Genomic DNA, 19,992 nt, shown 5'->3' with positions numbered 1-19,992 from the left:
TCATACCAAGCCTTGGTAAAAAATTGTATTTATCTTAATGTATGCTCTATGTGACTTTAGAACATTGTGCATTTTCCCAGTTCAGAGAAGTTATGAATAAAGATTAAATGTTTTAAAAAATCTAAAACCAGACCCATCAGTCATACAGATAGTGCCTAGTATCAAAAGACACATGCATACACACACTCAAAGGTAACTTATCACTGAGTAGAAAGACTTCAGAAGCAAAATTGAAGAAGTCCTTTCTAAGGCATCTGAACCACTGAGAACTATCGTATAGTAAGACCTATCTATACTATACTATAGTATATATACTCTACTATAGTAAGACCTATCAGGAACTGAATCTTAACATGCAATTGTGCACTTTTGACACCAATGAGAGAAGACTTATCATTTTCCTTAACCCAAAAGCAACTTCTTAGCACCCCCTACAGGTTTTGCTCCAACAGAGGAATAGTTCAGAAGAAACAGATAACTTTCTGTACAACTTGAGAGAACTGAAGATCCAGAATTCCAGCATGAAACCAATGCAGACTTATATGACTGCAAATCTAAACAGGTACAATTGTTTTCAGTCTCTGTCCAAACTGCTTGTCCCACTCAATTAGCCCAAGACTGCTGGGTGTATAGATAGGATCAACAACTAGAAACAATACATCAATAATAGTACTTCTCTTCTGGAGATCAGGGAACCTAGTTTTCACCATAAACAAAAGTTTCTAACACTCTAGCGTTCCTCTTAGTTTATAAGGAGAGAAAGCAAAGACAGTTAGCAAAACACTATATCACTCATTTATTCAGTGCTCAAACAACAGCTCATACCTCTGGCAAGACATAGATTTGATTTTTAACGCTTTTTATTTCTTACCAAATAGAATTTAAATTTGATTTGTGCTCTCTGAATAAAAGAAATAATAATCATTTGATCTGCCATCATTTGTCCTTCTTCTTCCCCCCTTCCCCCCCCCCACTCCCTCAAAACCTATCCATACCAAATATGAAAGTTTTTACTTTAAGTTTTACCTAATGCCTCCTGACTTTTTGATCAAGTTGGAACTAGAATGCAACTGCCTAAAATGCATAACAATGAACTACCTGTTTGGATCTTGTTGGATCATGCTCCCCAGGGTCCAAGACAAAGGTGCTCAAACATTAAGCATTATTTTGTTATGATCATCCTATACGCCTGAAAATACAGGGTCTTTACATGAGACTTCGAGCAACTTCCTCAAAACAAAGCATAAAACAATAGCTCATTTAAGATACTTCATGATGAATGAAAAAAAGGAAAATGTATTTAACAAACAATATTAAGAGGCATTTCCTGTCATCAATGATACCACAAAAATGTAAATTCCAACTGTGAAGTGTTTATTTTTAGAACAGTTTGAAACTGCAAGCCATTAATCTAAAGCTTTCCAACTCAGAGACCACTGATGCTTTGCTGCAAATATCTTTTCTTGCTTTTGTTAGAAAAGCAAATCAAAACCACTTGAATTAGAGTGCCAAGGGTATCTCCAAAGTAACAGAAAAAAAAAAAGAGCACGCAATATACTTCTCCAGTTGCACTGTCAGAGTAATCTAAGACATACCTATTGCTTTATTCAAATCAGCCTGCCCTATCAGTAATTGGTGAAATCAAATGAAAACCAATCACTAATAAAATCATAGAGCACCTTCTTCAGAGAAAACTGTAATGAGACTCTTGGAATATCTTGATGATGCCTCCTCAGGGATCCAGCTCCAGCTATTGTGGATTTTGAATTTTAGGAAACTAATTACTGAATGTAGAAAAGCTGCTCTTAAGGCTGAATGATGCTGCACATCCCTCTCACAGGCATATAAGCCCTTCTAGAAACCACGCAAAGCTTTGAGTTCCTTTACAAACTGCTACATCCAAGTTCTCAGGTAACATCAGAACATTAACTTGTGGACTGCCTGCAAAGAAATTTCTCCTGCACACAGGAAAAGCCACAGTAAACAACTGACATCCTTGGGATGATTAATGCATTTGAGGTTGAATGTGAAGATCACACATGGTCTCAGGTTTGCAAAGAAATGAGTTACCTGCTACATTGAAATCAAATGTCATCTGGAGCCTGCCAGCCTCCCTTGTCCCAAACTGCTTCTGCTCCCTGTTTAAAGCTTTGATCCTCATTTGAAACTAAGTAACAGTTCAGCAGATGTTATAGCTCACTGAAATCTGATTTTTGTTTTGTCAGAAATCAAAGAACAGTTACAAATTATTTAAATACCCAATAGAATTGGGCACAGCTCTCCACAAGTGGCCTTACCAGAATAAAGTAGAAGGAAAGAATCATTTCCCTCCATGTCCTGGTGATAACTTTACTAATACAGACAAGGTGGCTGTTGCTCTTCTTCACCTAGGCTGTTTTTCCAAGCCAGTTGGCACCCAGCATGTAATGGTACAAGATGTTACTCCTACCCAGGTGTAGAGCTTGATAATTTGCCTTTGCTTAAAGTTCATGAGGTTCCTGTCAGCTTATTTCTCCACCCTGTCAACATTTCTAGAATGGCAGCACAGTCCCCTGGTATATAAAATCACTTCTCCCAGTTTTGTATCATCTGCAAACTTGCAGACAACGTCTCTATTTCCCATAATCCAGGCCACTAACAACAATTTTTGGCAATACAGGATATAGTACAAACTCTGAGGCACATTATTAGTAGCTGGTCTCCTGCTGGGTTTCACACTGCTGATTATAACTCAGCCCAACCAGTTTTCAGTTCATATTACCATCCATTTATCTAACCCACACTTCAAGAGCTTGTCTAACATGATGATATGTGGTACTGTCAAAAGCCCTACTAAAGCTGAGATAAATAACAATCAATGCTCTCCTTTCATCCACCGCACTTTTCACTGTAGAAGACTATCAGTTTGGTCAAGCATGTTGTCTGTTTCACAAACCAATGCTGATTTCTTCCAATCACCTTCTTTGTCCTTCATGTGTTTGGAAATGATTTATAGGAATATTTGCTCCATCACCTTTCCAGAGACTGACATGAGGCTGGCTGGCCTGTAGCTCTCCAGATGTTTGTTTTCCTCCAAGTCTTGAAGCACCTCCCCTGATTGCCATGACCTTTCAAAGGTACTTGTTAGAGTTTAATCTCCTACAACTAGTATAATAGTAGAAATTTAAATGAAGGTGATAGTCAGATACAATGATGAGATTCAGAAATACTGACTCCTTCTCCATGTAGTGTTGCCTACAAGCTAATTCTTAAACACAAACCAGTTGTTCATTAGCATTTGATCAGGCACATTCTTGCACTGTTTCCTTTTCTCCAGTATGGACTGTGTTAAAGTCCTACTAGAGTCCTCCAGAAATAGCTGTATAGTCCCACAGCAAAATAATGCAATGCCAAAGAATTTCAGGTTGCTACAGGCATGACAAGTGAACTCAGATTCTCAGTCACTAAGAATAGCCTAAGCTCAACTCACCAAAAGGCAGAATCAAAAACAAGTAAGTTAATAACTGAAAATACAGATAATGAATCCTGGAGCAAATCTTATGAGAACAAGATATTGAGTGATGTCAAGGAAGGGTACTCAGCTGTAGAACAGTCTTTTGGAAGAAAGAAACAAAAAGGAACAAGAAAGAATTGAAGTCCATCCACCTTCTGAGAACATAAAATAATTAGTATCTCTACCATGAATTAAGGAGATAATATATTCAAAAATATCCTACTAGTAAGCCAATTTATCTCCTAGAAACTGTATTTTTTGAAATGAAATTTATTTTCAGATTATGTCTTTAGGAAATATTGTCATTCATATGATATTTCCCCTTTTGTCACATATGCAATTTATTAACCTCACACTTTGCAGACTGTAATCTGTCAATCTAGAGGAATTATGGATAGGAAAAAGAATATATGCTTTGAGCAATATACAAAATAGAAATGTATAAAACATAAGAGCATAAGGAATAATTATCCTAGATGTATGCAATTAGAATAGTGATATTTAGAATTATTAAAAGGCAAATGTTCAAAAAGGCCATACTTTTAAGGCTGACCACAAGTATGTCAATGGATTAGAGCTGTTAAATAGTCATAGAAAGTATAAATGTTTTGCTAAGCAAAACATTGAGTTATTGTTTTTATTGAGTTATTTTCATTGAGTTATTGTTTTTATTCTTTATTTTGCTTTTATTGTTGTTTGGTGTTTTTCAAACCAAAGCAGCATCAGCTACAAAGCCACAACTAATTTTTTTTCATTGAATTAAGATGTTTACAGAGTTTTATTTTTCAAAATGAATATTGTATCAAATAGATTTTTGATTATGTATTACATTATCTTCTAAGCTATTACAGAATGATGTAGTCTACTTGCCACATTAAAAGCATCATTATGCGTTCTTGCCAAAGTCCTAATCCATACTTGTCAAGACATTTTACTTCATTTTAAACACTGAAATGATAAAGGCAGCTGCTACCCAATACACCAACTGCATTTTACTTTTTTATAACATTCTGACACTGATTCAGAAAAAACATGTGCTTTCTTGTTGAGGAAACAGTTATTTTTAGTAACTATGCCAACCTTGAAATATTTTCCTTCTCCCACTCCCAGTATCTTTCTATTTTATTTCTGTATGTTGTTGTTGCAGGGGCACAGCTTAAGCATAGTCTTCAGATCCTTGCTGAAGTTTATACTAGCCTAAGTTTCTTCTTCTGAGTAACACACCCTAGTGGAGGGGAAAAATAAGTCAGTAGTTAACGTTCTGATCCACTAAGTTAGGTCAAAGTAACTATAGGGTGCTTTACTATTTTACCTTATAAGATGGATACCAACAAAAAATTATCTCAGAAAAGGCTACTTCCAGGATATTTTAAGCTTTGACAGTATTTTTTAAAACAAAACATTAGAATAGCATTTAATTCTTCGCATTATTACCTACTTGCAAAAATGTCCAAAAGCAAAAGTTTTATGCTATCCATGCACTGATAGCAACAAGAAACTCTGCCTGAACAACACTGAAAGAGCTGCATATTCTAGGAAACAGAGTACATAAGGAACCAAGATCTTGTTTTCATGCTTTTATCTGACCTGTTTTTAACTTCTCTATGCATGTTTTTCCTTTAGCAGTTGCGTTAACTGGGTTTTTGAACTCTTCAGCACAGAACCATCTGTGAGAATGTTTTGGACAGCACCAGTTCAACAGGGTTGTATTCTAAATTCAGTTGTCAAAACAGTACAGAATAAAAAGCCATAGCTATGTTTGATTGCTTAGATGAGTGATAAATTAGCACTGCAGTTTGTTATTTCATTTTGTTCTTACATATGGGCCTTTACATATGGAACCATCAATGAATCTATAGCGCATGATTTTTCAAGCATGCTGGAAAGGAGATGGTCACATGCCTGTGTACAAAGACACCGCTGAATCTTATTTCTGACTAAAGTTCTTGTGTTTTTTATGGATTATAAGAGGTTTGGGATTAACTCAGAGGTGTTGAGTTCACACAGTAGCTCAAGGTGTAAAATGCTGGGATATTCATGACTAACTCTGAGCTCCTTTTGTAACTTATGCTTATCTCAGGTCCAGTTTCATAACAAAATTAGTAGTGATGAGTAAATATACTTCCACTCAAACTTTGAAAACTTTGGTTCCATCTCAAAATAGTTAAGGGAAAAAAAAAACAAACAAGACCTGCAAACACAGTGACAAGGAATTTTCTTGGGTTTCTAACACAAGCTAGCCTACATCTAAAGGAAGGTGCCTCAGGCCCTTAGCAATATCTTAGCAATAGCAATTATCAGCTATAAACCTTAATTCTGTTAAACAGTATGAAGAACTATTAGAATATAACATGAACAAGTGAACAAGTGAAAGAACTCACATTCTATCAGAGAGCACAAGATTCCAGACGTTTAAAATGCAAAGAAGGAAACAAGATCTTCCATAAGTCTTCTTCTATTTAAGCGATTAATGACTGTTTCAAGACAACCATAACAAAAATCTTTACAAAAGAGGTAGCCTGAAACAAAAAGAACTACAGAAATAAAAAACTGAAAAAGGCCATACTGCTTTATGTTTTCTTATGCTTTGGGTAATATCTGAATGTCTTATTTAAGTTTTACTAAAAATTCTTAGAAATAGAATTACTCGAACTTCAAAAGTTTTGGACACAGAAATACTCAGACCTTAAATTACAAGTCCCTTTTTGTTTTTCTCCTCCACACACATATGACAAAAAGAGAAGATTAAAACATCAGAACCACTGTTTAAGCCACAGTTTTTTGAGGAAGCTCTATAAAGGGATTCATGTGCACAGAAGAAAGGGCTTTGTGCTGGCTTTCTCTGACGGTTCTTGTGAAATGCAGATATATAGCTATGATTCAGAAATATACTTTATATCTAGAACCTGGTATTGAGAAATAAATCACAAGTCCCTAACCCTTCCACATAAACTACTGTAAATTGCACACTGAAGGGAACAGAATAGAAAACTAAAATTATTTTCACTATTGTCAAATTCCATTGAGGTAGTAGAGGATTTATCGCACTGATATTGCCTCCTTTCACTGATCCAAAACAAAAAATAAAGTCTCAAATCACGCTATTTCACAGGTAAGAGTCTTGATGTATTACATAGGCAGTCTGAAATGTTTCAGCTACCACCCGTTACTGCTGAAGTTGATTTCCCATCTGAATTGGAGCAGTCTCTGAAAGCCCATACTATAATTCTATGTACATATTTTTACCTTCACATATATTCCATCACCTTAATCTAGATTGTAAAATATGATTTTACTCTTTTACCTCTCTCTTATTCCATCCACTTAAGTGTCAAAACTGTTAATAACACTCTAGCCTTACTTAATTGTTACATTGTTGGAAAACTAAGTTTTGCCTCAGAAAAAATTAGACAACTTCACCCATACAAAATCCAAAAGCTACCTTAATTCTCTGGCAGCAACCACACAAAGGACTGCAGTTCTTGCTCAGATAATGAAAACAGCTACTGACGCTTATTAAAAGTCTACCTTTTCATGCTACTTACTAAACTTGAGTGCAAGCTGATAATATTCATGAAGATTTCTATAACATTCATTTTAGGAAACATCCTGATTCAGAAAGAAAAAAAAAAAAGAAATAAGATTTCATTTTATTTAAGTTTAGTTACATGACATGGGTTTCTCTGATTCCTAGAAAGTAAGATTGATCCAGCTGAAACATTGTTATAATTTTGATCCTGCTCTGTGAATTTCACACAACACGCTGTAAAAAGGGTCAGAAAACCAATCAAATTTAACTACCAAAGAAGCAGAACTGTTTTTAAAAACATCATAGCAAAATTAATGTTCTATATAGACAATAAAATCCTACTAGCCTGAGTTTCAGAGGGCTACCATATTTCCAAGTGAGAAGATGGAAATCTAAAGGTTCTCTCTTTTTTTTTTTTAAAGCTTTATTCTTAAAGCAATAGCCCAGATTAATGTGCATTCAGCAACATGTGTTCAGTATTCCAACATATTCTCAGTATTCAAAGCTTGTGCTCTTATCTTTCAGATGGAAGTTGAACCTGAAGTCCAACAGCTTATTCCAGATCAGAATAATAAATTACATAATTAAAACGTGGAACAAACTCATTAATCCTGTTTTCTCTGTCAACCCCAATTTCACTTCTTTGCAGTGACAGCATCCTAACCTGTAACAAGTTTACCAACACAGGGAGCGGTTTTGCTGGTTAGGTAGGCAAGTATGAAAGAATGGAACCCGGAAGAGTATAAACTAAAATCTCCTTCAATGTGCACAGGGCAAGAATCAACACATGCTTCTCCAAAGGAACATCCCAAGAGTCTATAGTAAGGATTCACCTGATCCTTACAGTCCACAGTGTAGGACCGATGCATTTCAGAAAGTTCAACAAATATACATACTCTTATTCTGTAATCTCAAGAGCAGTCACTATTCCTTCCCATTCTCCATCTGACTTCAGTTTTAGGGACAGCTTCAATTATCCCATTTGTATCATTCCTTCTAGCCAATTCATCTTTTTCATACTAGCCACTCGTTCTCATTTATTAAGTAAAAAATATGACTATATTGCACAGTAATATAAATTACACACTGAAATGAAACCATGTGACAACACAACCATTTTTTGGCCACCTGCCAATATACTCTAGTAATTAAACTGAAAAAGGAACCAGAAGGCTGTATTTAAATAAAGATTTATTTGAAAAAAAATATGAACAAATATGGATATTTAAACATTATAGAATATTAAACAATAAAGAATATTAAACCCTTCACAGTCAGGACCTGGTATTTTACTATAAGCATATGAAATAGAACACTGTATAAGGAAACTTTAAAATGAATTGTGAGGGAGAAATAATTACTTCATTCCCTCAAAGAACACATTTTCATAGGAAGTAATCACTTATTGATAAGCACAAAACAGTATCAGCTAAACAAGCCTTACGCATCCAGAACTTAACTGTTATGGATGTGGAAGGATCACAGAATTGCTGGGGTTGGAAGGGACCTCGAAAGATCGTCAAGTCCAACCACCTGCTACAGCAGGTACCCTACAAAAAGTCACACAGGTGTCTAGAAGATTCCTGATTATCTCCAGAGAAGGAGACTCCACAACCTCTCTGGGCAGCCTGTTCCAGTGCTCCTTTACCCTTACCATAAAGTTCTTCCACATGTTACTATAGAACTTCCTTCATACAAGTTCAAGGCCATTACTCCTTGTCTACACACCACAGAGAAGTGCCTGGCCTCCTCCATTTGCCTCCCACTTCCCTTTAGGTATTTATTTATTGATGAATGGGGGAGCCCGGGACTGGACACAGTAAGCCATGTCCCTCAATACAACATCCAGTCTTTCCTTGAACACCCCCAGGCTCGGTGACTCCACCACCTCCCTGGGCAGTCCGTTCCAGTGCCTGACCACCCTTTCTGAAAAGTAATACTTCCTAACGTCCAGCTTGAAACCATTTTGAACGAGATCTCCTGGGGAACACTGCTATTTACAGGATATCTTTGTAGAGAAAGTTAGCTAAACAAACTACCACTGACTTTCCTTCCTCCGTTCCTTTCCTCCCATCTGGAATCCATACATTCATCAAACTTGGAAAAAGTGTAGCAAAACTTACAAATTCTAAATTTTAGGAAAAAAAAATATAAACTAGTACAGAGGTTATTCACTCTGCCTGTTTGATGATACCATTGAGATGCCTGTGGTTTTCTTTAAATCAAAGAAACAGAATTTCCTGCATCATGACAAACATTAGATTATGGAGTCATGGAAGACCCAAGTAGGTGAAAAAATGCCAACTGTAGAGAAAATATTTTTGACCAAGGTCCATCTTGCAAAGCATACATCTTCAACTGATCCAGTTGGATTTCTGTTACTTAATTGAGAATATGACTGAGTTTTGTTCAGAGAAAAAAAGAAAAAAAAAAAGCCTTGAAATTATACAGCCTTGGAGCTTAGCATGTCAAGTTGTGCGATGTGCATTTAACACAGGTGCAGCTAGTTCTATCTTGCTTATAGCATTCAAATAGCACACACAGAAGCATTTCATAAGCAGGTTCAAACTGGTATACCTGTTGAATCTGTGCAAGGCATTGTTACAACTTATATAATTTTTCAAATAAAGTACTCCCGAAAATGTATATCTGAAAACATTTATTAGAAATCAGATTATCTCAACTATCTATTAAAGGATTGAATCAGCATCATTTTATTTTGCTGACAGTACAGCTATCCTGACTTTCAACCTCTCTCCCAGTCCCCACCTTTTTTTGTGACACAGTGAAAAATGCAAAAGCAATTTATAGTGCTGAGAGTCTTTGGCTCCTTGACAAACATCACCGCTCCCAGTCTGCTCTGTCAATAGATCACCAACAATCTGTCATCCAGAGACCTGAAATATTGTCATCACCACTAATCAAAAGCCAAGCAGCTCCTCACTGGATTTTTTTTTTTCAGAATGGAGACCATGCTGAGGGAGCCTCAAAGAGCAATCCATCAGCCATGAAGACTCTCGAGCAATGCTGTAGAGAAAAGTCCTTCTCCTTGCAGGCCAGCTGAGACAAGGCTCTGCTTGCACTGCTATTCTGCTGAGAGCCTGCCTTCAGATGTATGCACCCTGACACTACACAGTAAATAGAACCTGCAAAAATATAGATGGGCATACACACACGAAAGGGAAGATCAAGTTCTCTGAAGTTACTTTGCCTAGTACTCTTTCCAATGACACCAGCATAATTAGGAGGTCAGAGATGCTAGGTCTTAAAAATCCAAGACATCCCAAAGTTCTCAATGTAGGTCAGGACTATCTGGCATTTAGCTGGAATTAAGCATCAGATATACTATGTTCCTCAAATCCTAATGCTGCACCTGTATATATATGTATGTAAAATACACAACAAAAAGAAAATCTTACCCTGGAAATCAAATTAAATTCCCAAATCTAACTATGCAAAGCTTTAGCCATTTTGAACAAAAGCAAAGGCCTAAAACATGAATAAAATATAGAATTTTGTTTTTAACACTCAAAGCGAGGTGTCTTCTCAGTTTAAATTTCTTATACTAATATATATGAGCTAAAAGAAATAATTATTCTTCTCTACCAAAAAATCATGTATCTTCAAATAGAATAGGGAAAAAAAAAAAGGCAGATAAAGTTACACATGCAGCGTATCTCCTAGACAGACAGAAAAGCAACAGTTATGAAGCTGATTAGAAGTCTACTTCTAATTAAAAAGGTATTTACAGAGAGGGAGCATTTAGAACAGTTGCTCAAAACTCCACCTCAGAGAGGCAAAGAAGAGATGCCAAAGTTGTTTTATGTCATAGTTTCACATTTCATCCATTGAACATGACTGCTGCTAGGTTATACGAGGTGACACAATATAAGGAAGTGTTTCTTTTTGAAATGAGGAGTATTATCCATCCTTTGATAGCTCATTATGACAGTCAGCACTGAGAATTAAGTGTGCAGTATCCCAGTGGAAGCACACAGAGGCTAATGAACTTCCCTAATTTGACCAGAAATGCATGCCTCAGTATTTGATTTTAGTGCACAAAATGTAATGGCACATTTTAAATACTTATTTACCTGAGTGTATTAAAATAGTTGCTTTGTAGAATAGTGCACTAAGCTTTTCAAATACGTGATGGCTTTCATTCAATCCTGATATTCATATGTAAGATTCCTTCGTACCATGACTGTTTCTAATGTTAGGTTTTTTTAATCTTCAATTCTAAACTTACTCCTTCATTAGACATGCTTCTAATTAAGTTCAATCTGCCCACCCTTCTTTGAAGAGATTAAAGTCAGAGACCACCAAGACCCTTGAGGCTTTGTGCAGATACTGTACTTGTTCTTGGTAAAGACAATAGAAGTCAGAAGTGGCAAACAAGCACAAGAAGCTGCCAACCTTCTAGGAAATACTTGTAACCAAAAATATGTACTTCTGATCCTATAAAAATCTTTAGCAGACAATCATATTTATGCAGGTGAAAAAGAGGAAATGTTATGTATCTAATATACACTTTTTTATAGGATGCTATATGCCATTGGTAAAATTAAAGAACATGTACTAGTCAATCATTAATGAGGTCTCTGCCAGATCACAGATCCTGTTTTTCCCAGAGTGAACCAAAGTTTACCATCTGAAAAAGAAATCACAAACAGCAGAGAGGCATGTGGGAATTAATGTGGTGATCCCTGCGCCGGGCTTTTAACCCTGTTATTCAACATCCTTCTATTGGGATAAATACTATAAACCTGGTTTAACAAGAAATAAAGAAAATAAATGCCAAGTATCTTCAGGTATTCTTTTCGTAATGATCATTCTGAGAATGCACTCAGGCTTCTATATTACAGACACTTAAAAAGATGAGGCATGCTTTCACATTTCTAAGCTTTTCCATGCAACACTAAATGACTTCAGCACCATGATAGAAATCCACAAATAAAGCTACATGATTCTTATAGCTCAAGCTTCAAAAATATTATTAAGCAGTGAGAATAGCAAGAATAACAGGATTCTTCAATTATTGTCAACTTGCTTCACAGATGCCCAAGATATGGTTGTTGGGTTTTTTTGTTTGTTTTTTAAATATCCAAAGCTTGTTCACTTATTCACTGTATTTATAAGCACAACTGGTCAAATAAGGTTAGACAGAATTGAAGGTCAGGTTACCCTGGACACGGGTACTTCATTAGAAACCCTCAGCTTAACAAAATGAGTCATCGTATTTGTTAATTTGTCAAAATGGTAATAGACTGAGCAGGACTTTGATTTCTAAGATGATCTATCTGGAAGACCCATTCTAGCATTAACAGTGTCTTGGAACCCAAGCCCCATTTTCTGTGAGAATTCAGCTTCCAGATCACACAAGCTCTCTGTCAAAGGCCCCAAGCCATCCTGACATGAGATGCTGCTACAGGGCATATTCAAAAGGTGTAGTGGAGTTTAGCTGCTGTAAGAAACATGAGACAGATGATTTCAAAAATGCTTTCAGGTCTCAGCTTATTTAAAGAGCTCAATGCCTCTGAAAACACAATAACAGAACTTCCTCTGTCTGGGTTTCTCTAACCTCGACTTGTTTACTTTGTTGAAGACATTCAAGCCATCGTTTCCATAGATAACGACTCTCTGACCCAGACTTCTGGGTCATTCTAGTTTTCAGACACCTTCATATTCAACATCATACAATTTCTCATGCCAAAAAAAAAAAAAAAAACACAGAAAAGTTTTTGTCTTTCCTTATGCCAAACAAGTAAGGTAACAGTAAAACCTTTGGGCAAGGAGGAGGATTATTTTTAAGTATGCAAGCTTGACTGGGACAACAACCTACTTTCTGTCAAAGAGAAGACAATGTGCGTGTTCAATTACTTACTTACTACCCAGGGAGGTACAACATTAAGAATGCCAGAAGACACCTCATTGTAACTTGCTTCTAATTGTTTCCCTAAACAATTCAGTAATTTAAAAGAAGTTAAGTTTTACATATTAATTTATCTTAGGTCAAGTCTAATCCAGTGTGTTTAAAACAATTAAGAAGCTCATAAAAAAATTCTTATTTATGCTACATGTCTAATTTCATTCAGCTCTGTTGAAAAAAATTCAGCCTTAAAGGGATATTTTGGAGATGTTTAATTGAACAATAATTTACTGTGACAGGAAACAAAAACATACCTGTGGCTGAAAGAAGAGTACATATGAAGAAAGGTATTTATGAAGAAAGGTTGAGGGAACTGGGCTCATTTAGCCTAGAGAAGAGAAGGCTCCGGGGAGACTTCATTGTGGCCTTCCAGTATGTGAAGGGAGCGTATAAACAGGAGGGGGAATGGCTGTTTACGAGGGTGGATAATGATAGGACAAGGGAGAATGGTTTTAAACTGAGACAGGGGAGGTTTAGATTAGATATTAGGTGGAAGCTTTTCACACAGAGTGTGGTGACGCACTGGAACAGGTTGCCCATGGAGGCTGTGGATGCCCCATCCCTGGAGGCATTCAAGGCCAGGCTGGATGTGGCTCTGGGCAGCCTGGTCTGGTGGTTGGCGACCCTGCACATAGCAGGGGGTTGAAACTAGATGATCATTGTGGTCCTTTTCAACCCAGGCCATTCTATGATTCTCTGCTAATAAACTGCTTAGTATAACATTTAAGTTTTACGATCTGTTTCCAAAAGAAGTTTTCTTGACTGTTAACATTTTGAGTGATTAAGTCAACTGCAAATTTGGCAAAAAGAGAAAAAAAGAATGGAGAACAAAAACAAACAAACAAACAACAACAAAAAAACCAAAATCTTCCCTTAAAGAGCATTTGATGTAGAACTTCTTTGGCTCTCAAATGCTCTTATGTTAGCACTGTGTCAACTCTGCATATTTCTGCCTTCTCAAAATGAATGTAAACTGGTGGAAAAACATGGTTTGTTATATTATAGAGCTAGAATGGCTAAAGCAATAAAACAATCAAGTATAACACCAAATATTGTCATTACAAATATGGCTTTTAAATGTTTGCAGTTTTCTTGGTAGGTTTGAGAAATACAAAGTTTCATTAGAAGTCTTTTTTATTTTTTTCTCTCCGAAAAAACTTCAACAAAATAGAGTGCCCTTTTGATCAAGATACTACATATTCCTCCATATTTCGTGTCTCCTGAAGTAACTGCTTATTCCTATAACTGAATTTTTGAAAGCAGAACAGGGAGATTAAGAGCTAGTAGGATGTACCAGAAGTTAGCATGCCAAGAACAACTTAAACATTAAATGCTTGCTGTCATAGATAATGAGATGTTTCCCTCTTTCTTAGTTTTACAATAAACAAGCATCTCATATGAGAAAAAAAAAAAATCTATTAGCATAGCTATCAGTGCCCGTATAGCAGATAACATATTTCCTTTACATTTATAATGACCAGAATATTGCCAGAGAATCTGGTCAGACAATCTGCTTTTATAGCCCATTCATGATACCGCATTAGCACATCCCAAGGGAACAGAAGAAATCACTTCAGTGTGTCTTGCTCCATTCAGACTTCTTTCCAAGTACCCTAACTACAGAACAGCTATAAACCAAATGCATTGGTTCTGCAGTTCATGAGCAAAGGATTAGAATGATTTGAGTTGGAAGGGACTCTTAAAAGTCATCGGGTCCAACTCTACTGCAATGAACACGGATACCTACAGCTAGATCTGACTGCTCAGAGGCCAGCCCAACCTGACCTTGAATGTCTCCAGGGACAGGGCATCCACCACCTCTCTAGGCAACCTATTTTCTTATTTCCAATATTGAATAGCTGTCCTATGTCTTCCCCCTTAAAATCAGAAAAAAAAATAATGCTTCTGTAAATGTACTGACTTTTGTGAACAAAGTCAATCTCTTATTCAAAAGCGAAGGCATTTTACTCTTATTCAGGACTCATTCTGTCATTTAAAAAAAAAAAGCAACATATTTAAAAATCCTGCCTCCATTGAAACGTATTACTTATGTTGTATATAAGCATACTACTAAATTTAACACTGTGCAGTTAAATAATCACCCAAAATTCGTCCTGTAATAAGATCGTACTGAGACCTTCAAAAGGAGAAAAACAATCCATTTCATTTTTGACAGATTAAGCTGTAACTGGAAATATCAAACTTCATGACTTGCAAGTGCAATCAATAAGAATCAAAACCACAAGTTCTTATTTAAGTAAAGAGTGCCAAAATGATGTGTTTTCCTTATCTTACTGGCAATCATGAACACAGTTGCTTCTAGGAATACTTGAAATGTACGTCTGGAATCCTAACAAAGATATGCAGGAATTGCCACAAGTGATAGGCTCTAAAAATCATATCATACTGAACCATGAAATAGAAAATGTATCTGAAGTTTAGTGCAAAATTTAACAGTCGTGAGTTCTGCTGATTTTGTTATCTGCTCAATTTATACGCCAATCTACAGCCCTACTTAAAAACAGATTTCTTAAAACACTTAAAATAAGCTGCTCCATCCCTTCCTTTGTAGCATAAGTTGATGTTACACGTCTCGAGAAACAAACACATTACAACAGATCACAGTCATTAAATTGATACCATCCGTCAGCAAAGATAAATTATGCAAACAAGAATTATGCAAATGCTTTTTTTTTTTTTAGTTGATACTATTTCTATTTCGTGCAGCTGTCTGTCAGAGTTCACTATGTGAGGATGAAATAATTTTAGGAGCATTATTTTAAAAAAAAAAGTGAAAATCAGAAGCTAGAGCCATTGATGAGCCATTTATCACTGCTTGGCATCAGCTAAGGGATCTGACAAGCAGAACTCAGCACAGTAGCTGGAGTTCCCTCCCCAAAGCATCCTTCTCACAACCCACAAACTCTCATGCACTGAAATCCAGAAACAAACACTTTGCTTCCTACCAGAAGCTTTCGGAGGTATTTCCTTTGGTATGTACACATAGCACAGCCCACTTCTCTTTTTTCAAAGCTTCTCTTATATAACAGGCTGCAAAAACCATCTCTGAGCACCGCGACCAAGATGCAATCTCCCATTTCTGTACTGCAGCTCTCAATAGAGTCTCATCCAACACATCCCCAAGCCATTAATCAACTTCTTACTAATAAAAATGATCTATTGCAAGTTCTGTGCAGCTTTGCAGCATGCAGACTGATGATATTCCATCACAGCTCCCTAAAGGGAAAGGAATTTCCAGACGAGAGGGGCAGCTTCACACACAGAACTGGTCTTACAGGGATGTTTGATCACCATAGAATGCACAAGTTCTGCTTAATTACTGCACTCTTCCCTGGTGGTTGGGTTTGGGGTTTCTCCCAATGCCCACAGTGCCAACCAGATGACTCCTGGATCTCTAAAACCGTGGGGCCTGAGGCCCACCTCAGGGCACACAGCAGCTCTCCCCACAGACCTGCACTGACTCCCTCACGCCACGTCACTTCTGCACTGACCAACTAACCGAGCTGCCTGGACAACATCAGCCCAGCCCAGCCAGGTAACTTCCTGAGCTCAAGACAAGAGAAGTATATCCTGAGATACAGGATGACACGCATCATTTCCCTTCTCTTGATTGAGCAGAAGCCCACAGCAGACTTACATAAACCCTGCACAGCTCTGGGTATGCCCCCACTCCCCAGAGGTGCGGCTGTGAGTGTGGCAGAACAGTTGGCTACCAACTATGGCTCAGGATTTCCACTTTACGCGCAAACCACAAAAAAAGCCTGCAACATGAAGTTTTTATTTCATCATGTTATTACCAATAAAAGAGGCAAACGTGGTTTTAGGTGCAATGATATATTCTTCTACAGCCAATAAAGTTAACAGCTGGCTGTTTATTGGAGGCCTATTGCTTCCTACATATTTTCCTCTAAGTTCGGGCTATTTTCCTATAACACAGGAGGTTAACTGTGACACCCTGACTCAGAACAAAGCACACACCAACACTTAAACTGTGAGAAAGAAAACGCCTGAGCACAACAAGATGCACTATTCCCGTCTTCCACGTATCCACGCCTTCAGTCCCTACAGGGGAGATTTAACATGGTTCCCCAAATGATTTCAGTTCGGGGCTTTCTGATTCCTCTCCGATCTCTTTGGCCAGACGTATTGGTGTGCTACAATCACCACTCGTGCTGCTTCACCTCCTCTGCGTGCCCTCACCCAGCCGCGGCTCCGCTCTGCCCGATCGATGCGAACACATTACACACCAGCAACAGAGTAAGGGAAGGGTACAGGGAAGAAGAGCATCTTTCCTTTCAGCCATTAAAAATAGATCAGCGAGCACTCCGCAGCCCCTTCCCCACCCCCTCCCCGAGCGCAGCGTTTTGCGGGGGGGGGGGGGGGGCTTCAAAGGAAGGACACCCCTCAGAGCCGCGCAGACACGCAGAGCAGCCACGGGCCCGACCGCCTTCCTCCTCCTCGCCCCGGCCCATGACTTCACCGCCGTAACGAGAGCATCGGCGCGGGGCGGCGGGCGGCACGGAGCCGCCGCTGTGCCCTACATAAGCGGCGTATGAAAAAAAGGGAGGAAAGAGACGGGGGGAGAAGGAAAGGCGGGAGGAAGAAACGAAGCACTTTGTTACCTCCCGTCTGCAGGCACAAACGCGGCTCCCGGCCGCCTCGCCGAGGGGAGCAGCGCAGGAGCCCGCACCGAGAAGCTGGAGACGAAGGGAGAAAGGGAGGGAGGGAGGGAGGGAGGCGGGGGACCTGGCACCATGACGGTGCCAGCCGTACTCACCGATCGGCGCCGCTCCAGCGTGTTTCCTCCCGAGCATCCACCAAACCCCAGAGGCAAATCCTCACTCCGGTGGGCAAGAATGAAAAGGGCCGGGGAGAAGGGTTGGGGGGGGGGGGGGGGTGCGCCAGCCCCAGGCTTCACCGCAAGGTCCTGACCTTGCCCAGCACCAGCTGCAGCATCTTCGGCTTCCCCCCCCCCGGGCGCGCCCGTGCGTGTGTGCTCCGGAGCGCTCAGGACGGCCGGCAGCCGGGGCGAGGCGCGCTCGGCACCCACCGCCCCGAGGGCGTGGGGCTGCGGCTGGAGCCGGGCTGCGCTGCCGCGCCGTAGCGCTGCGCGCCAGGCGGGCGCAGGATGTGGCCGGAGGAGACGCGGCCGCCGCCGCAGCATCTGCCGCCGCCGCCGCGCTGCCTGCCTCTCTCGCTGCCGCGCTGCCTGCCTCCCGCCCTGCCTCCGCCCCTCCCTCCCGTCCCCTCCCCAGCAGGAGCGCGCCCGCCGCGGCCGAGCAGCCGGCGCTGGCTGGGGGAGGAGGAGGAGGGAGAAGGGCGGGCGGCCCCGCGCCCGATGAGGCGCCGCCGCTGCCTGCGCCGGGCGGGGCCGCGCCGAGGCCTCGAAGCGGGAAGAGAGCGGCGCTGCAGGAGGGGACGCTGGGATCCCCTCCCGGCAGCTCTCCTCGCTCGGCAAAGCAGCGAAGAGATGTGATCTGGGTGACGCCCGCGCTCGTTATCCCGCATCTTTCTCTCTGCATCCTTGGTGGGAAACCTACCGTGTTTGCAGAAGTCTTTTCGCGAGCGAAGAGCGCGAGGAATATGGAAGTCGTATTTACTTATGTATGCGCTTAACCCTTTACCGAGAAACTTGCGTGCGACGCAATGACAGCGCGCGCCCGAAAGTTCCCATTCCACCGCTCCGCTTAAGCGCCGTTGCGGCGCTGCTCCCGAGTTGAACAGCGGCTTCCAATGTCCGCAGGCGGAACGCCGCTCAACCCGCGTGCCGGGGGCGGTCGGGGCATCGCGCGCCGCGCGGGTACCACCTGCGCTCCGAGCTGGAGCCGCGCGGCTGAGCTCGGGAGGGGGCCGAGGCGGGCTGCTCCGCCCCCGGGGCAGCGCGGTGGACTTAGTGCTAACGGGTGTTTGACTAGCAGGGAATCTGGGAGAGGTGTCCGTCACCGGACTGAGCCGATTCGGTGAGAGGGACCGCCACCGCCAGGTTTGAGAACAACTCGCTGCTGCCACCTTTCGCTCAGCGGCTCCCCGCTAAGCAGGGGCTGCTCTGCGACCTCCAGCAGGTGCCTGCCCTGCCCTGCCGCCTGCGAAGGGGACCGTAGGGTGAGGAAGAAGCAGCAGCGGGAGCAGGAGGCCAACCTGGCCCTCCACGAGTGTCTTTCTGCTCCTGTTCTGTGATACGGAGGAAGGAAAAACGAGATCAAAAAGTACAAAGGAGTAAGGGCAGCTCCTGGAAGGGGTTGCTTCTTCTGTCGCAGCTCTTGTGTGCCCCTTTCCTTCCCGATGACTCAGCCGCTTTCTGATGAGCCGGAAGCCCAGGCAGGTGCAGGCTGCTCCCTTCTCGGTCCCCGCAGCCCTCTCAGCCGTAGGCAGCCTGCGATGCCGGGCTCACTTAAGCTGTGCCTGGGGAGTGGTGTATCCAGCATAATACTTGGTTAACTTCATGGACTTCTATGTTCCCTATCTAATTAGAAGGGAAAAAAGACATGGAAATGATGACTGCATCAAGGCTGAGATTTTCAAGCATAGAAGCTGTAAAAAGTCTTTGTCACTTATACTTAACTAATATTTTCAAATGTCCTTGAGGCCTTAAGTTTCTATTTGCTGAAGATAAGGGCAAGGCAAATGAAATTTCTGCAAAAAAGACATCATAACATGAGTAGATTTAAGTCCAGTAATATTTTTTTCCAGAAAATTTCCTATCTGAACTGTAACAACTACAAATTGTTTTAACTTATCTGCAAGGGTTGTGAATTACTACTGTTAGTTGGCAGCAATTATTATTATTTTTTTTTTTTGTGTGTTGTTAACTAAAAATCTAACCAAGGAGGACAGGAAAATACTCACTGTCCCCAAATTAGATAACCTATCTAAAACATGGGTTACATGTACACAAGCACTAATCGTATCTGTGTGTTCTGTCTCAAAATAAATATATTTACTCTTGGATTCATCCTTCTCAGAACAAGGTTTGGGCATTTGTTTTCTGGTTTTCTGGACAGAATGGAAAATTATGGATTT

The 19,992-nt window shown here is 40.3% G+C and overlaps 1 protein-coding gene across 4 annotated transcripts in view; it reads right to left on the bottom strand.

Annotated features, from left to right (window-relative positions):
• CTNND2 (catenin delta 2) overlaps window positions 1–17,875 on the bottom strand; it is a 612,391-nt gene extending 594,516 nt beyond the window's left edge. For 2 of the 4 annotated variants that reach the window (XM_052703881.1, XM_052703884.1), the window contains exon 1: window positions 17,750–17,875. In XM_052703881.1, the coding sequence (XP_052559841.1) occupies window positions 17,750–17,786 (37 nt within the window). In that variant the 5' untranslated portion in view covers window positions 17,787–17,875. The remainder of the gene's footprint in view (window positions 1–17,749) is intronic. The other 2 variants (XM_052703886.1, XM_052703887.1) reach the window with 1 other exon arrangement.
• Window positions 17,876–19,992: the final 2,117 nt, after the last annotated feature.

This window comes from Tympanuchus pallidicinctus, unplaced genomic scaffold, assembly GCF_026119805.1.
Source record: "Tympanuchus pallidicinctus isolate F22 unplaced genomic scaffold, pur_lepc_1.0 scaffold5, whole genome shotgun sequence".
In the NCBI taxonomy this organism is placed as follows: domain Eukaryota; kingdom Metazoa; phylum Chordata; class Aves; order Galliformes; family Phasianidae; genus Tympanuchus; species Tympanuchus pallidicinctus.
This window is presented reverse-complemented; position numbering and strand designations above follow the sequence as displayed.